We start from the raw sequence: 15,689 nt of genomic DNA, 5'->3' as shown, positions 1-15,689 counted from the left end.
AACCAGTCAGAGCACAGTTATACACAGACACTCAGAGAACCAGTCAGAGCACAGTAATACACAGACACTCAGAAAACCAGCCAGAGCACATTAATACACAGACACTAAACGGCTGTTTATATTCAGAGAACCAGCCAGAACACATTAATACACAGACGCTCAGAGAACCAGCCAGAGCACAGTTTAACAGACACTCAGAGAACCAGTCAGAGCACAGTAATACACAGACACTCAGAAAACCAGCCAGAGCACATTAATACACAGACACTAAACGGCTGTTTATATTCAGAGAACCAGCCAGAACACATTAATACACAGACGCTCAGAGAACCAGCCAGAGCACAGTTTAACAGACACTCAGAGAACCAGTCAGAGCACAGTAGTACACAGACACCGATACGTTTAAGAGCATACCTGTAATCAGGGTCATTAGCGACACAATTTTTTTTTTTACCAAGCACACTTCCTTGTTCTTTCTTATGCAATTATGGGGCCGGCAAATACTTACCTAGTATGTGGTTGGATAATACATGGCCTAACCACACAAAATCACACATCAACAGACACACTGAAAAAAAACTAAAACTTTGTCAAAATCATATTGTTTCAGACAATTTTCTACTTTCATTGAGGGGTGTATATCTTTATTCCCATGAAGACCTATTGAAGACACATTTGGAAAGACAATGTAAACAGCACATTCAGAATAGCTATGCTCGTCGTTTCTGCCTGAACTAAGAGGTCAGACGTGAAAAGGCTCCTTGTTAGAAACCTTCTCATAGGAATCCACTGGCTCCTTGTTAGAAACCTTCTCATAGGAATCCACTGGCTCTTTGTTAGGAACCTTCTCATAGGAATCCACTGGCTCCTTGTTCTTCTGTAAGCGGTGTGGGCCACAGAGGTGTCTGTACTACGTATAGGTGTCACAAAACACACTTCACACAACACATGATGTAACCTTTACCGTATTATCTCCTCATTGAGGTTAATGTTAAAGTTACCTACATCCAACTTTGACAATGAACTACTGAGAAGGCAATTCTCACATACGAACACACATTCTTGTCTGTTCGTATGGGAGAATCGTATGTGTGCGTTTTTTTTCACAATAAAGTAATGCAATAAAATTAAAGGCAAGGCAAGGCAAGGCAACTTTATTTATATAGCACTTTTCATACACAAGGAGAACTCAAAGTGCTTCACATATAAACATTGTCATACAATTAAATAAAATAAGTAAAAGAAAAACATATGCAAAAAATAGAAAGTTAAAAATGCATTTTAGTATTAAAATAGAAAATAAAGGCAAAGTTAAAAAAGCTTTTTAACTTCTTTTTTTTTAAGCTTTTTAAAGATGAAAATGAATGTAGAAAGTCCAGTGCAGGAGAGGGACAGAAATCCCAGATGTCTTATAAGACTCTCTCCCCTCAAAACCACAGGTTCTGTTTAAAACGAGAAATAACGAGAGAACTAGTCACTGTTCTCATATTATTATTATTTCTATAAATTAATTTGCTCAAACTAACCTAGGTTTAGACATTTTATCGGATAACTCAAACTTCATTCAACACCCAGAAATAAAGAACAAAAAGTCTCTGTGAGTCTCTGAGCTATCTTGGGGCCTTAATGCATTACTTTGCACTTTTATTTTGGAATTTAAAGGCAATAAACATGTATTGAAATGTTAAGGAATTCATATTTTTTTCATTCAGATATATAAATCAACATGTAGAAATTGCTATTAGTCAATTAATGGGGAGATAATCGAATCGAATCGAAATCGAATCGGACTGAAAAAATGAATCGTTAGATTAATCGATGCATGGAAAAAATAATCGCTAGATTAATCGTTTAAAAAATAATCGTTTATCCCAGCGCTACTGAGGACCACCCCACACTCCAAACACGGACAGTGAGCTCATACGGCGGGGGGGGGGGGGGGGGGGGGGGGGGGGGGGGCAGAAATCAACCATCATGCGTCTTGAGTTTAAGGTTGTATCAGCGACGCTGGGCGACGCCACTTCTGTTGGTGTTTGACGCAGATCCCAAACAAACGGAGCCAGCTCGCCCCTCCCTTCCATGGTTCATGCATCGAATAAAAACGCAGCGCAAAACCCCACTACACCCTAACTCTTGTCGGTGTTTGGTTGGAATGCTATTTATCTTGGCTTGGGAGTGGTTGGTAGTACCATTTGTTTATGTGTACGATCTCATGGCACAGGCTGCCTACAGCTTGCCTAGAATCGCTGATACAACCTTTTAAACCAACATGAGCACCTCCACCTACACTAACTCAGAACATCCCATTCGGACAATCCCAGAGATTACCTAGGGTCTGCGACAACGATCAAGAGTTTGACCCTAAAAGTAAAGGGATGTACAATCGTTTCAAAGAACGTGATTACTCCTCCAAAGTTCCTGACACGGCTCTGATGAGGGCCAGCTCTATTGACCGTAATTCTCTGCTCTATAGTAAGCCATTAACTGCTAAAAAGGGCAGGGTTTTCTTTTCCACATGCTATAGCACTGACGCATACACTATACGTAATATAATTAAAAAGAATTGGAACCTCCTTCAACGTGATGACTCGTTAAATTATGTTTCTAAAGAGCCCCCTGTCTTCTCCTTTAGAATAACACCTCCTTTGGGTGATAGACCGGTGCATAGTCATCTACCAGCACAAAAACCGACCACATGGCTACCTAAAGTGCCTAACTGTACACCCAGTCACACTACATTCACTACTAAACATTTCATAAATTGTAAGACTACATATGCTATTTATGTTTTGGAATGCTCTCTGTGCGATGCTTTTTATGTTGGGCGTACTAAACGACAACCGCAAGAACTCCTCGCTGAGCATAGGAATGCCCCAATAATAGGAAACTGATTATGCTATGACAAGACACTTCAGAGAAGCACATAATGAAAACGGCATACTGTTCACCGCTATAGGGATTCATCATGTGCCCCTTACTTCTAGGAGGTAAGGGGCACAAAAAACACTGAACCAAAAAGAAAGTCGCTGGATCTATTAACTAGATGCTGTGGCATTCCCAGGATTGAATGATTCTATTGAAATGGTGGTCTGCCTTTGGACTAAATGAGCTGTTTGTTACTGTTTAAATTATTTTGATTGAAACGCTATGATTGTTATTCAACACTGGATCCATTCTATGTTTGTCATGGAGATGTATGTATTTTGTGATCATATTACATGACTTAGGCTGCATTATGAGTCATTTGTTGACTCCGCCTACTCCAGCTGGAGCGAGTTTACTAATAGCTATGACTTGATATACCTGCCGTTACACCTTGATTATTTTTCATGCCCTGATGAAGGCCTACAATAGCAGAAACAGTTTGGCAACTTTTTAAGAATTCTATTATGAATCAGCCTATTTATTAAAGCTTTTTAACAAGTGCCTTGGTCAGCTTATAATTTTTAGAAACTGTTTTTGTATACCAAAGGGCACCTACGCACTAACTGAGGGTGCACACATACTAGGCCATCTGGCCGTGGCCGTGTGGCCGTTTTCACACCTAACCGTGCTCAAATGGCCCCATTGTTCTCTGGCCTGCACTCACACAAGGCCATCTGGCCGTGGCCGTTGGCCGTCGCAGCTGTGGCCTGGCCACGGAAGGCTCTTGTACATACGTCATCACGTCGTAACACGTCATCACCAAGCGTCCGCTGCATGGACCATAATAAAGTCTGCCGCCAGTCAGAGTTTTAACAACAATGGATAACAACACAGAGAACACACCAACAGTTGAACCGCTTGACGCGATGTTTACAGTTTAATGGGAAAGAAGGCTCGTCGCCTTTATTATGTCCGTGGTCGTCGCATTGACTATACGTTTCCAGCTCAGGTTGCGTAGCCGTGCGTGTGTGCGCGTGTCGGCTCATTAGCATCTGTACCGTAGCGGCCCGTGCCGTAGCAGCACACCTCTCCCAAGTGGCCAAATTGGCCTGGCCTGGCCACACTCACACTGGCAGATTTGAGCACGGTTAGGTGCTAAAACGGCCACGGCCACGGCCAGATGGCCTAGTGTGAGTGCACCCTGATTCACTTAATCACAACTACGCCGTAGCCCTCCAACCTGTCTACCTCAGAGAGGGCGGGGTTTGCAGTCTCTCTTATGGAGTCTCTTAAAGCATGTACGTGCACGTTATTAACGAGGGGGCTTCCTGGCTGCTGGAACAGTGGGATTAGACACCGTTTCCCGTTGGTTCATCGCAAGTCGGTTTGGATGACGACCACGATGCTGTTGTTTTCCCAGGCGAGGCCGTGGAGCTGGTGGAGTACGAGGGCAGTGCGGCGGGTCTGATCCACTCCTTCACCGAGCGCTTCCAGGAGGATGCAGAGCAGCTGGAGGCAGACCTCCTGGAGCTCAGCAAGAGGGACTCCCCCTGCTGGTGCCATTAGCGGCCGCGTTACAGACACTTCCTTCTAAAGGGCATAATCAGTGGTGTAGTCTACGTGATACGCAGGTATACGCTGTATACCCACTAGGAACGCACCAGGATTTGCGTGTACCCGCTTAAAAATGTGCACAGATACGTATCAATCGTCTTGTGACAGATCTTTCACTTCTGTGTTTATTTTTCGCAAATACCGGTTGGGTATAACTGCAATTAAATACTTTAAGCAGGGGAAGTTATCTCCTACATTCACCATTCATAAAATTCCCCCTGCGCACTCGCGCTCTGCCCTGTCTCTGTTACGAAGCGCAAAGCTGCCACTGCATCTCTGCACGTTAGTTGGCGGGCCCCTCCTTCTCGCGTGCGTGCGTGTGCATGCGTGTGGGTGTGCGTGTCCAGTCCTCCCATGTTAATGTGTTAACCACATAACAAGTAGTCAACAGAAGACAATGTTTTAATCCCACTTTATATCTCCTTACTTTTAGATGAGAACCCCTGGCCAGCCTTTCAGACTTGGTGTCAGGCTAGGGAATTTAAAAACGGGCATCCCTGGTTAGAGTGGAGGGAATCATACAGTTGGTATACAGAATTGAAATTCATAATGTTAATCACTATGCAAATGAGAGTATAGCTAATTCATGGTCATTTTTAAGGTGCAGTAATTTCACACTTTTACACAATTCAATGACTGTATGGTATGTTAGATAACAACAGTAAGAGCTCAAATTAGAGCAATTTAAAGAGTGAAACATTAGTCTCCTGTCATCTCCTTCTCATGCACTGGTTAGCCATGATTGTAAATAGTTCATTAAATTATTTTGAGTAGATTTTGTCCTTGTTTAGCATGTGCTATTGCTACTATAGATATACAAAGGAAAACTGGTCATTTTTGTGTTTTATTTGTTCATACTGTTATTAAAACTGATAAACCTACTCAGCTTTCCATGATTGTTGATAATCGTTATACTCTTAAATCAGCGGGTTGTAGACCCCTGCGTTGGTGAGTGTGGTGCGACACCCCATAAGCGCCACACACGTACACGTACCGGTGGGACGGGTTTGTACGAGGCTGGGAGGGAATCATCACAGTATACCCACTACAACAAAATAGACTACACCACTGTATATATATTTCATATATATATATATAAATTCCATACATTTTGCTCAGACCCCGTTAATCAGTTATATTTTTATTTATTTTATTACTATTTCATTTTTCTATTACTAATTCCGTGCCGTCCAAACACAATATTCTGATTTCAAATTGTAGAATGTAAACGTATTTCAAGTTTATTGAACATATACATTCAATATTAAGCTTTAATGATGCAAACTTCACTTCACGCATTATACTGCCGAAGGCAGTCAGAAATAAATATACACATCTGCCTATCATATTCCTTATGCCCTATCGCCTATACAACCATTAAATAATACCTCTCAGTGCATGCTACAATATGGTATACTTATACCATGCAGAATCACACAAAACTCAATCTTACATTTTAATTTGTTATTAATGCAATACACAAGAGTAAAAAAATTCATTGCATTCATGAAACAATATCTGTCAGCAAAGAAGAGCAGACAGTCAGAGATACATACACAAAAGTAATTGAAGAGAAATAACAAAAAGAAAAAGAAAAGATAACAACCAGAATAAGAGAGCTAGCAATTGGCATCAGATGGAAAATGGCCGTTTTAAACACGTGTTTAAGTTGTGATTTGAAATGGGGGAGAATGAGTGGATGTTTCTGAGTTGGTGTGGAAATAAATTCCAGAGACGGGGACCAGAGCGGCTGAACGCTCTGTGCCCCGTGGTGGTGAGACAGGCAGAGGGGACAGACAGGTATATAGAGGACGAGGAAGAGGCAGGATGATTATGATCTTCATGCCTCTACATTCCTGAAATAACATCTGTCAGTGTATTCCTAGAATAGGGTGGCCTCGGAGTCTGGCCGATACTTTATATATTATGTATTAAAACAGCCGAATGTAAAACGCTTTCAACTAAATTAAACACAAACATTCAATCTTACATTTTAATTGGTAATTAATAGAATGTACAAAAGTAAAACCAATACAAATCTAACAATTGATGATACTTTTAAAACTTATGCACCTCTGATTATAATAATTATAATGCCTCAGAATGCCACTATAATGAGAAATAAAAAAAACAGACATGTCCCCTTATTCTTAGTTTGTCAGCAGGAGTGGGAGAGGGCTGGGCTGACCCAAATCCACCACTACATCTTGGATCCAGGAGATGGAGCCACATGAGACGATCATCCACGCCGGCAATGGAGTCTGCTGAACCGTCTACGTACTGGGGTCGGTCGGTTCAAATCTTCAATGAAGAAGTGGGGCCTGGCAGACACTAGCGCTGCATGCGAGTGTGGTTGCCCCTGAACAGACTGTCGAGCATATTATGACCACCTGCCCCCTACACAGACCACCCTCGGAAAGCCGGCCTCTTTGACGCGGGACCAGAGACAAGGGCATGGCTACAAGACACTGAGTTGGACCTCTGATGTGACACGAAAGAAGAAGGAGTTTTGTCAGTGCAGTACGCTGGCCCGGCTGGAGTTTGGCTTCAGTATCTGCAGGGTGACGATCATTCTGATCGTCCTCCGGAACCACGGGTAGAACAAGGCGTACAGCAGCGGGTTCAGGCAGGAGTTTAAATACAACAACCAGACGCCCCAGGACCAGGCGGCAAAGTTCTCTGACGCGTCCTGACCCATGAACCCGAGGGAGGGAAAGTAGCACAGGAGGAACACCACCACCACCACGCCCAGCCTCAGCGCCGCCTTCAACTCCGACCGCCGAGCCGCCGCCGCCGCCGCCGCCGCCCGCGACGACCTCATCTTCCGCGTCTGGGACAGAGCGGCGCCGAATACCTGCAGGTACAACGCCACCACGGTGGATATGGGCGCCAGGATGGTGACCAGCAGCTCCACCCAGCTGGACGGCCCGTCCACCAACACCACGCACTCCCCCCAGCACGACCGCCGTCGGCGCAACTCTCGACCTACGTTCACGACCAGGAGGCTGCAGTTGTAGACGACGGCGCACGACCAGCAGAGGCCCACGGCGAGCTGCACCCGGCCCATGGTCACCTCGCTGGTGTAGCGTAGCGGCTGGCAGACGGCCAGGTAGCGGTCCAGCGAGATGAGCAGGATGCTGGCCACCGACGCCGAGGTCAGCACGTAGCTCAGCGTGTAGTAGACGTAGCAGAGCCAGGGACCCAGGAGCCAGCAGGAGCTGATGTAGTACTGCGCCTCCAGGGGCATCACCACCAGGCCGATGAGCAGGTCGGAGCCTGCCAGCGACAGCAGCACCTGGTTGGTGGGCGTGTGCAGCTGGCGGAAGTGGGCGATGGAGACGATGAGCAGCAGGTTGAGCAGCACGGTGAGGAGCGCCAGGGAGAAGGTCAGGGTGTAGAGGAGGCTGGCGGTGAAGCGGGGCCCAAGGCTCAGCCGGCAGGAGGTGTTGAGCAGCAGGGGGTAGCAGAGGTCCGGCCCCGACCCGGCCAGCGGGCTCCTCAGTAGGGGAGACATGGCGGAGGTCAGGGTGTCGAGGTGCAGGAGGTGGAGCGAGGGAGCAGAGGCCGGCTGAGGACCAGGGGTGAAGACCTGGCTCCGTCTGTGGCTCAATCCCTCCTCGGTACAACGGTTATACCCCCCTCTCTCTCTCTCTCTCTCTCTCTCTCTCTCTCTCTCTCTCTCTCTCCTTCCCTCTCTCTCTCTCTCTCTCTCTCTCTCTCTCTCTCTCTCTCTCTCTCTCTCTCTCTCTCTCTCTCTCTCCTTCCCTCTCTCTCTCTCTCTCTCTCTCTCTCTCTCTCTCTCTCTCTCTCTCTCTCTCTCTCTCTCTCTCTCAGTGCGCTGAGTTTTGACCTCCAGAGAACCTGCCGGAGAACCAGCCGGAGCAATGTAATACACAGACACTTAATGGCTGTTTATGTACAGAGAACCAGTCAGCGCACAGTAATACACACACTCATAAAACCAGCCAGAGCACATTAATACACAAACACTAAACGGCTGTTTATATTCAGAGAACCAGCCAGAACACATTAATACACAGACACTCAGAGAACAAGCCAGAGCACAGTTATATAGACATTCAGAGAAACAGTCAGAGCACAGTTATACACAGACACTCAGAGAACCAGTCAGAGCACAGTAATACACAGACACTCAGAAAACCAGCCAGAGCACATTAATACACAGACACTAAACGGCTGTTTATATTCAGAGAACCAGCCAGAACACATTAATACACAGACGCTCAGAGAACCAGCCAGAGCACAGTTTAACAGACACTCAGAGAACCAGTCAGAGCACAGTAGTACACAGACACTCAGAGAACCAGTCAGAGCACAGTAATACACAGACACTCAGAAAACCAGCCAGAGCACATTAATACACAGACACTAAACGGCTGTTTATATTCAGAGAACCAGCCAGAACACATTAATACACAGACGCTCAGAGAACCAGCCAGAGCACAGTTTAACAGACACTCAGAGAACCAGTCAGAGCACAGTTTAACAGACACTCAGAGAACCAGTCAGAGCACAGTAGTACACAGACACCGATACGTTTAAGAGCATACCTGTAATCAGGGTCATTAGCGACACAAATTTTTTTTTTACCAAGAACACTTCCTTGTTCTTTCTTATGCAATTATGGGGCCGGCAAATACTTACCTAGTATGTGGTTGGATAATACATGGCCTAACCACACAAAATCACACATCAACAGACACACTGAAAAAAAACTAAAACTTTGTCAAAATCATATTGTTTCAGACAATTTTCTACTTTCATTGAGGGGTGTATATCTTTATTCCCATGAAGACCTATTGAAGACACATTTGGAAAGACAATGTAAACAGCACATTCAGAATAGCTATGCTCGTCGTTTCTGCCTGAACTAAGAGGTCAGACGTGAAACGGTTGTTTTACAGAGTTGATGCTTGCTGTCTACAAGCCATGGCCATTTAAGAAAATATGTTCCTGGTTCTGGGACTCGTGGCTAGAGATAGCATGCTACAACTAGCATAGCTATGTACCGTCTAGGTGAAGGATCTCAAACTGGTTGTCCGGGTAAAACAACCCTCCTTTGTCCATTTGAACCAACCAATGAGCTATGCTGGGACCCATTCAGATACAATTCTTTATTCAGCCACACTTAACTCATATGTTTGCTCCCTTATGAATTAATATTGTTGTTTAGGCTTCATCAGGAATGGCTCTCAGAATAACGCACACACACGAACGGACTCAGGAATAGACCTGGGTCACGTGAGAACCTCCTCATAGGAATCCATTGGCTCTTTGTTAGGAACCTTCTCATAGGAATCCACTGGCTCCTTGTTAGAAACCTTCTCATAGGAATCCACTGGCTCCTTGTTAGAAACCTTCTCATAGGAATCCACTGGCTCTTTGTTAGGAACCTTCTCATAGGAATCCACTGGCTCCTTGTTCTTCTGTAAGCGGTGTGGGCCACAGAGGTGTCTGTACTACGTATAGGTGTCACAAAACACACTTCACACAACACATGATGTAACCTTTACCGTATTATCTCCTCATTGAGGTTAATGTTAAAGTTACCTACATCCAACTTTGACAATGAACTACTGAGAAGGCAATTCTCACATACGAACACACATTCTTGTCTGTTCGTATGGGAGAATCGTATGTGTGCGTTTTTTTTCACAATAAAGTAATGCAATAAAATTAAAGGCAAGGCAAGGCAAGGCAACTTTATTTATATAGCACTTTTCATACACAAGGAGAACTCAAAGTGCTTCACATATAAACATTGTCATACAATTAAATAAAATAAGTAAAAGAAAAACATATGCAAAAAATAGAAAGTAAAAAATGCATTTTAGTATTAAAATAGAAAATAAAGGCAAAGTTAAAAAAGCTTTTTAACTTCTTTTTTTTTAAGCTTAAAAAGCTTTTTTAAGCTTTTTAAAGATGAAAATGAATATAGAAAGTCCAGTGCAGGAGAGGGACAGAAATCCCAGATGTCTTATAAGACTCTCTCCCCTCAAAACCACAGGTTCTGTTTAAAACGAGAAATAACGAGAGAACTAGTCACTGTTCTCATATTATTATTATTTCTATAAATTCATTTGCTCAAACTAACCTAGGTTTAGACATTTTATCGGATAACTCAAACTTCATTCAACACCCAGAAATAAAGAACAAAAAGTCTCTGTGAGTCTCTGAGCTATCTTGGGGCCTTAATGCATTACTTTGCACTTTTATTTTGGAATTTAAAGGCAATAAACATGTATTGAAATGTTAAGGAATTCATATTTTTTTCATTCAGATATGTAAATCAACATGTAGAAATTGCTATTAGTCAATTAATGGGGAGATAATCGAATCGAATCGAAATCGAATCGGACTGAAAAAATGAATCGTTAGATTAATCGATGCATGGAAAAAATAATCGCTAGATTAATCGTTTAAAAAATAATCGTTTATCCCAGCGCTACTGAGGACCACCCCACACTCCAAACACGGACAGTGAGCTCATACGGCGGAGGGGGGGGGGGGGGGGGGGGGGGGCAGAAATCAACCATCATGCGTCTTGAGTTTAAGGTTGTATCAGCGACGCTGGGCGACGCCACTTCTGTTGGTGTTTGACGCAGATCCCAAACAAACGGAGCCAGCTCGCCCCTCCCTTCCATGGTTCATGCATCGAATAAAAACGCAGCGCAAAACCCCACTACACCCTAACTCTTGTCGGTGTTTGGTTGGAATGCTATTTATCTTGGCTTGGGAGTGGTTGGTAGTACCATTTGTTTATGTGTACGATCTCATGGCACAGGCTGCCAACATGAGCACCTCCACCTACACTAACTCAGAACATCCCATTCGGACAATCCCAGAGATTACCTAGGGTCTGCGACAACGATCAAGAGTTTGACCCCAAAAGTAAAGGGATGTACAATCGTTTCAAAGAACGTGATTACTCCTCCAAAGTTCCTGACACGGCTCTGATGAGGGCCAGCTCTATTGACCGTAATTCTCTGCTCTATAGTAAGCCATTAACTGCTAAAAAGGGCAGGGTTTTCTTTTCCACATGCTATAGCACTGACGCATACACTATACGTAATATAATTAAAAAGAATTGGAACCTCCTTCAACGTGATGACTCGTTAAATGATGTTTCTAAAGAGCCCCCTGTCTTCTCCTTTAGAATAACACCTCCTTTGGGTGATAGACCGGTGCATAGTCATCTACCAGCAAAAAACCCGACCACATGGCTACCTAAAGTGCCTAACTGTACACCCAGTCACACTACATTCACTACTAAACATTTCATAAATTGTAAGACTACATATGCTATTTATGTTTTGGAATGCTCTCTGTGCGATGCTTTTTATGTTGGGTGTACTAAACGACAACCGCAAGAACTCCTCGCTGAGCATAGGAATGCCCCAATAATAGGAAACTGATTATGCTTTGGAATGCTCTCTGTGCGATGCTTTTTATGTTGGGCGTACACAATTCAATGACTGTATGGTATGTTAGATAACAACAGTAAGAGCTCAAATTAGAGCAATTTAAAGAGTGAAACATTAGTCTCCTGTCATCTCCTTCTCATGCACTGGTTAGCCATGATTGTAAATAGTTCATTAAATTATTTTGAGTCGATTTTGTCCTTGTTTAGCATGTGCTATTGCTACTATAGATATACAAAGGAAAACTGGTCATTTTTGTGTTTTATTTGTTCATACTGTTATTAAAACTGATAAACCTACTCAGCTTTCCATGATTGTTGATAATCGTTATACTCTTAAATCAGCGGGTTGTAGACCCCTGCGTTGGTGAGTGTGGTGCGACACCCCATAAGCGCCACACACGTACACGTACCGGTGGGACGGGTTTGTACGAGGCTGGGAGGGAATCATCACAGTATACCCACTACAACAAAATAGACTACACCACTGTATATATATTTCATATATATATATATATAAATTCCATACATTTTGCTCAGACCCCGTTAATCAGTTATATTTTTATTTATTTTATTACTATTTCATTTTTCTATTACTAATTCCGTGCCGTCCAAACACAATATTCTGATTTCAAATTGTAGAATGTAAACGTATTTCAAGTTTATTGAACATATACATTCAATATTAAGCTTTAATGATGTAAACTTCACTTCACGCACTGTTATTCCACCCCATTATACTGCCGAAGGCAGTCAGAAATAAATATACACATCTGCCTATCATATTCCTTATGCCCTATCGCCTATACAACCATTAAATAATATCTCTCAGTGCATGCTACAATATGGTATACTTATACCATGCAGAATCACACAAAACTCAATCTTACATTTTAATTTGTTATTAATGCAATACACAAGAGTAAAAAAATTCATTGAATTCATGAAACAATATCTGTCAGCAAAGAAGAGCAGACAGTCAGAGATACATACACAAAAGTAATTGAAGAGAAATAACAAAAAGAAAAAGAAAAGATAACAACCAGAATAAGAGAGCTAGCAATTGGCATCAGATGGAAAATGGCCGTTTTAAACACGTGTTTAAGTTGTGATTTGAAATGGGGGAGAATGAGTGGATGTTTCTGAGTTGGTGTGGAAATAAATTCCAGAGACGGGGACCAGAGCGGCTGAACGCTCTGTGCCCCGTGGTGGTGAGACAGGCAGAGGGGACAGACAGGTATATAGAGGACGAGGAAGAGGCAGGATGATTATGATCTTCATGCCTCTACATTCCTGAAATAACATCTGTCAGTGTATTCCTAGAATAGGGTGACCTCGGAGTCTGGCCGATACTTATACAACGCTCACCACACAAGATATTATGTATTAAAACAGCCGAATGTAAAACGCTTTCAACTAAATTAAACACAAACATTCAATCTTACATTTTAATTGGTAATTAATAGAATGTACAAAAGTAAAACCAATACAAATCTAACAATTGATGATACTTTTAAAACGTATGCACCTCTGATTATAATAATTATAATGCCTCAGAATGCCACTATAATGAGAAATAAAAAAAACAGACATGTCCCCTTATTCTTAGTTTGTCAGCAGGAGTGGGAGAGGGCTGGGCTGACCCAAATCCACCACTACATCTTGGATCCAGGAGATGGAGCCACATGAGACGATCATCCACGCCGGCAATGGAGTCTGCTGAACCGTCTACGTACTGGGGTCGGTCGGTTCAAATCTTCAATGAAGAAGTGGGGCCTGGCAGACACTAGCGCTGCATGCGAGTGTGGTTGCCCCTGAACAGACTGTCGAGCATATTATGACCACCTGCCCCCTACACAGACCACCCTCGGAAAGCCGGCCTCTTTGACGCGGGACCAGAGACAAGGGCATGGCTACAAGACACTGAGTTGGACCTCTGATGTGACACGAAAGAAGAAGGAGTTTTGTCAGTGCAGTACGCTGGCCCGGCTGGAGTTTGGCTTCAGTATCTGCAGGGTGACGATCATTCTGATCGTCCTCCGGAACCACGGGTAGAACAAGGCGTACAGCAGCGGGTTCAGGCAGGAGTTTAAATACAACAACCAGACGCCCCAGGACCAGGCGGCAAAGTTCTCTGACGCGTCCTGACCCATGAACCCGAGGGAGGGAAAGTAGCACAGGAGGAACACCACCACCACCACGCCCAGCCTCAGCGCCGCCTTCAACTCCGACCGCCGAGCCGCCCCCGCCGCCGCCGCCCGCGACGACCTCATCTTCCGCGTCTGGGACAGAGCGGCGCCGAAGACCTGCAGGTACAACGCCACCACGGTGGATATGGGCGCCAGGATGGTGACCAGCAGCTCCACCCAGCTGGACGGCCCGTCCACCAACACCACGCACTCCCCCCGGCACGACCTCCGTCGGCGCAGCTCTCGACCTACGTTCACGACCAGGAGGCTGCAGTTGTAGACGACGGCGCACGACCAGCAGAGGCCCACGGCGAGCTGCACCCGGCCCATGGTCACCTCGCTGGTGTAGCGTAGCGGCTGGCAGACGGCCAGGTAGCGGTCCAGCGAGATGAGCAGGATGCTGGCCACCGACGCCGAGGTCAGCACGTAGCTCAGCGTGTAGTAGACGTAGCAGAGCCAGGGACCCAGGAGCCAGCAGGAGCTGATGTAGTACTGCGCCTCCAGGGGCATCACCACCAGGCCGATGAGCAGGTCGGAGCCCGCCAGCGACAGCAGCACCTGGTTGGTGGGCGTGTGCAGCTGGTGGAAGTGGGCGATGGAGACGATGAGCAGCAGGTTGAGCAGCACGGTGAGGAGCGCCAGGGAGAAGGTCAGGGTGTAGAGGAGGCTGGCGGTGAAGCGGGGCTGGAGGCTCAGCCGGCAGGAGGTGTTGAGCAGCAGGGGGTAGCAGAGGTCCGGCCCCGACCCGGCCAGCGGGCTCCTCAGTAGGGGAGACATGGCGGAGGACAGGGTGTCGAGGTGCAGGAGGTGGAGCGAGGGAGCAGAGGCCGGCTGAGGACCAGGGGTGAAGACCTGGCGCCGTCTGTGGCTCAATCCCTCCTCGGTACAACGGTTATACCCCCCTCTCTCTCTCTCTCTCTCTCTCTCTCTCTCTCTCTCTCTCTCTCCCTCCCTCTCTCTCTCTCTCTCTCTCTCTCTCTCTCTCTCTCTCTCTCTCTCTCTCTCTCTCTCTCTCTCTCTCTCTCAGTGCGCTGAGTTTTGACCTCCAGAGAACCAGCCGGAGCAATGTAATACACAGACACTTAATGGCTGTTTATGTACAGAGAACCAGTCAGCGCACAGTAATACACACACTCATAAAACCAGCCAGAGCACATTAATACACAAACACTAAACGGCTGTTTATATTCAGAGAACCAGCCAGAACACATTAATACACAGACACTCAGAGAACAAGCCAGAGCACAGTTATATAGACATTCAGAGAAACAGTCAGAGCACAGTTATACACAGACACTCAGAGAACCAGTCAGAGCACAGTAATACACAGACACTCAGAAAACCAGCCAGAGCACATTAATACACAGACACTAAACGGCTGTTTATATTCAGAGAACCAGCCAGAACACATTAATACACAGACGCTCAGAGAACCAGCCAGAGCACAGTTTAACAGACACTCAGAGAACCAGTCAGAGCACAGTAGTACACAGACACTCAGAGAACCAGTCAGAGCACAGTAATACACAGACACTCAGAAAACCAGCCAGAGCACATTAATACACAGACACTAAACGGCT

At 45.1% G+C, this 15,689-nt stretch overlaps 2 protein-coding genes across 2 annotated transcripts; both read right to left on the bottom strand.

The window, feature by feature from the left end:
- Positions 1 to 6,991: 6,991 nt before the first annotated feature.
- On the bottom strand, positions 6,992 to 7,993 carry LOC130386140 (trace amine-associated receptor 13c-like). The gene has a single exon (XM_056594917.1). It carries the CDS (start codon positions 7,991 to 7,993, stop codon positions 6,992 to 6,994), a length of 1,002 nt encoding a protein of 333 aa, XP_056450892.1.
- Positions 7,994 to 9,737: 1,744 nt separating this feature from the next.
- LOC130386139 (trace amine-associated receptor 13c-like) lies at positions 9,738 to 14,886 on the bottom strand. Its single transcript, XM_056594916.1, has 2 exons — positions 13,900 to 14,886; positions 9,738 to 9,959 (listed from the first exon to the last, which is right to left on the bottom strand). Exons 1-2 carry the CDS (start codon positions 14,884 to 14,886, stop codon positions 9,738 to 9,740), a joined length of 1,209 nt encoding a protein of 402 aa, XP_056450891.1.
- Positions 14,887 to 15,689: the final 803 nt, after the last annotated feature.

This window comes from Gadus chalcogrammus, chromosome 7 (assembly GCF_026213295.1).
Source record: "Gadus chalcogrammus isolate NIFS_2021 chromosome 7, NIFS_Gcha_1.0, whole genome shotgun sequence".
Lineage (NCBI taxonomy): Eukaryota > Metazoa > Chordata > Actinopteri > Gadiformes > Gadidae > Gadus > Gadus chalcogrammus.
This window is presented reverse-complemented; position numbering and strand designations above follow the sequence as displayed.

What these genes read in the sequence shown, in the direction of transcription:
- LOC130386139 (XM_056594916.1), bottom strand. Translation starts at nt 14,886, where the DNA reads ATGTCTCCCCTACTGAGGAGCCCGCTGGCCGGGTCGGGGCCGGACCTC. An exon ending in CAAACTCCAGCCGGGCCAGC is followed by an intron (nt 9,960 to 13,899) that starts GTACTGCACTGA and finishes ACCTATACGTAG; the next exon opens with TACAGACACCTCTGTGGCCC.
- LOC130386140 (XM_056594917.1), bottom strand. Translation starts at nt 7,993, where the DNA reads ATGTCTCCCCTACTGAGGAGCCCGCTGGCCGGGTCGGGGCCGGACCTC.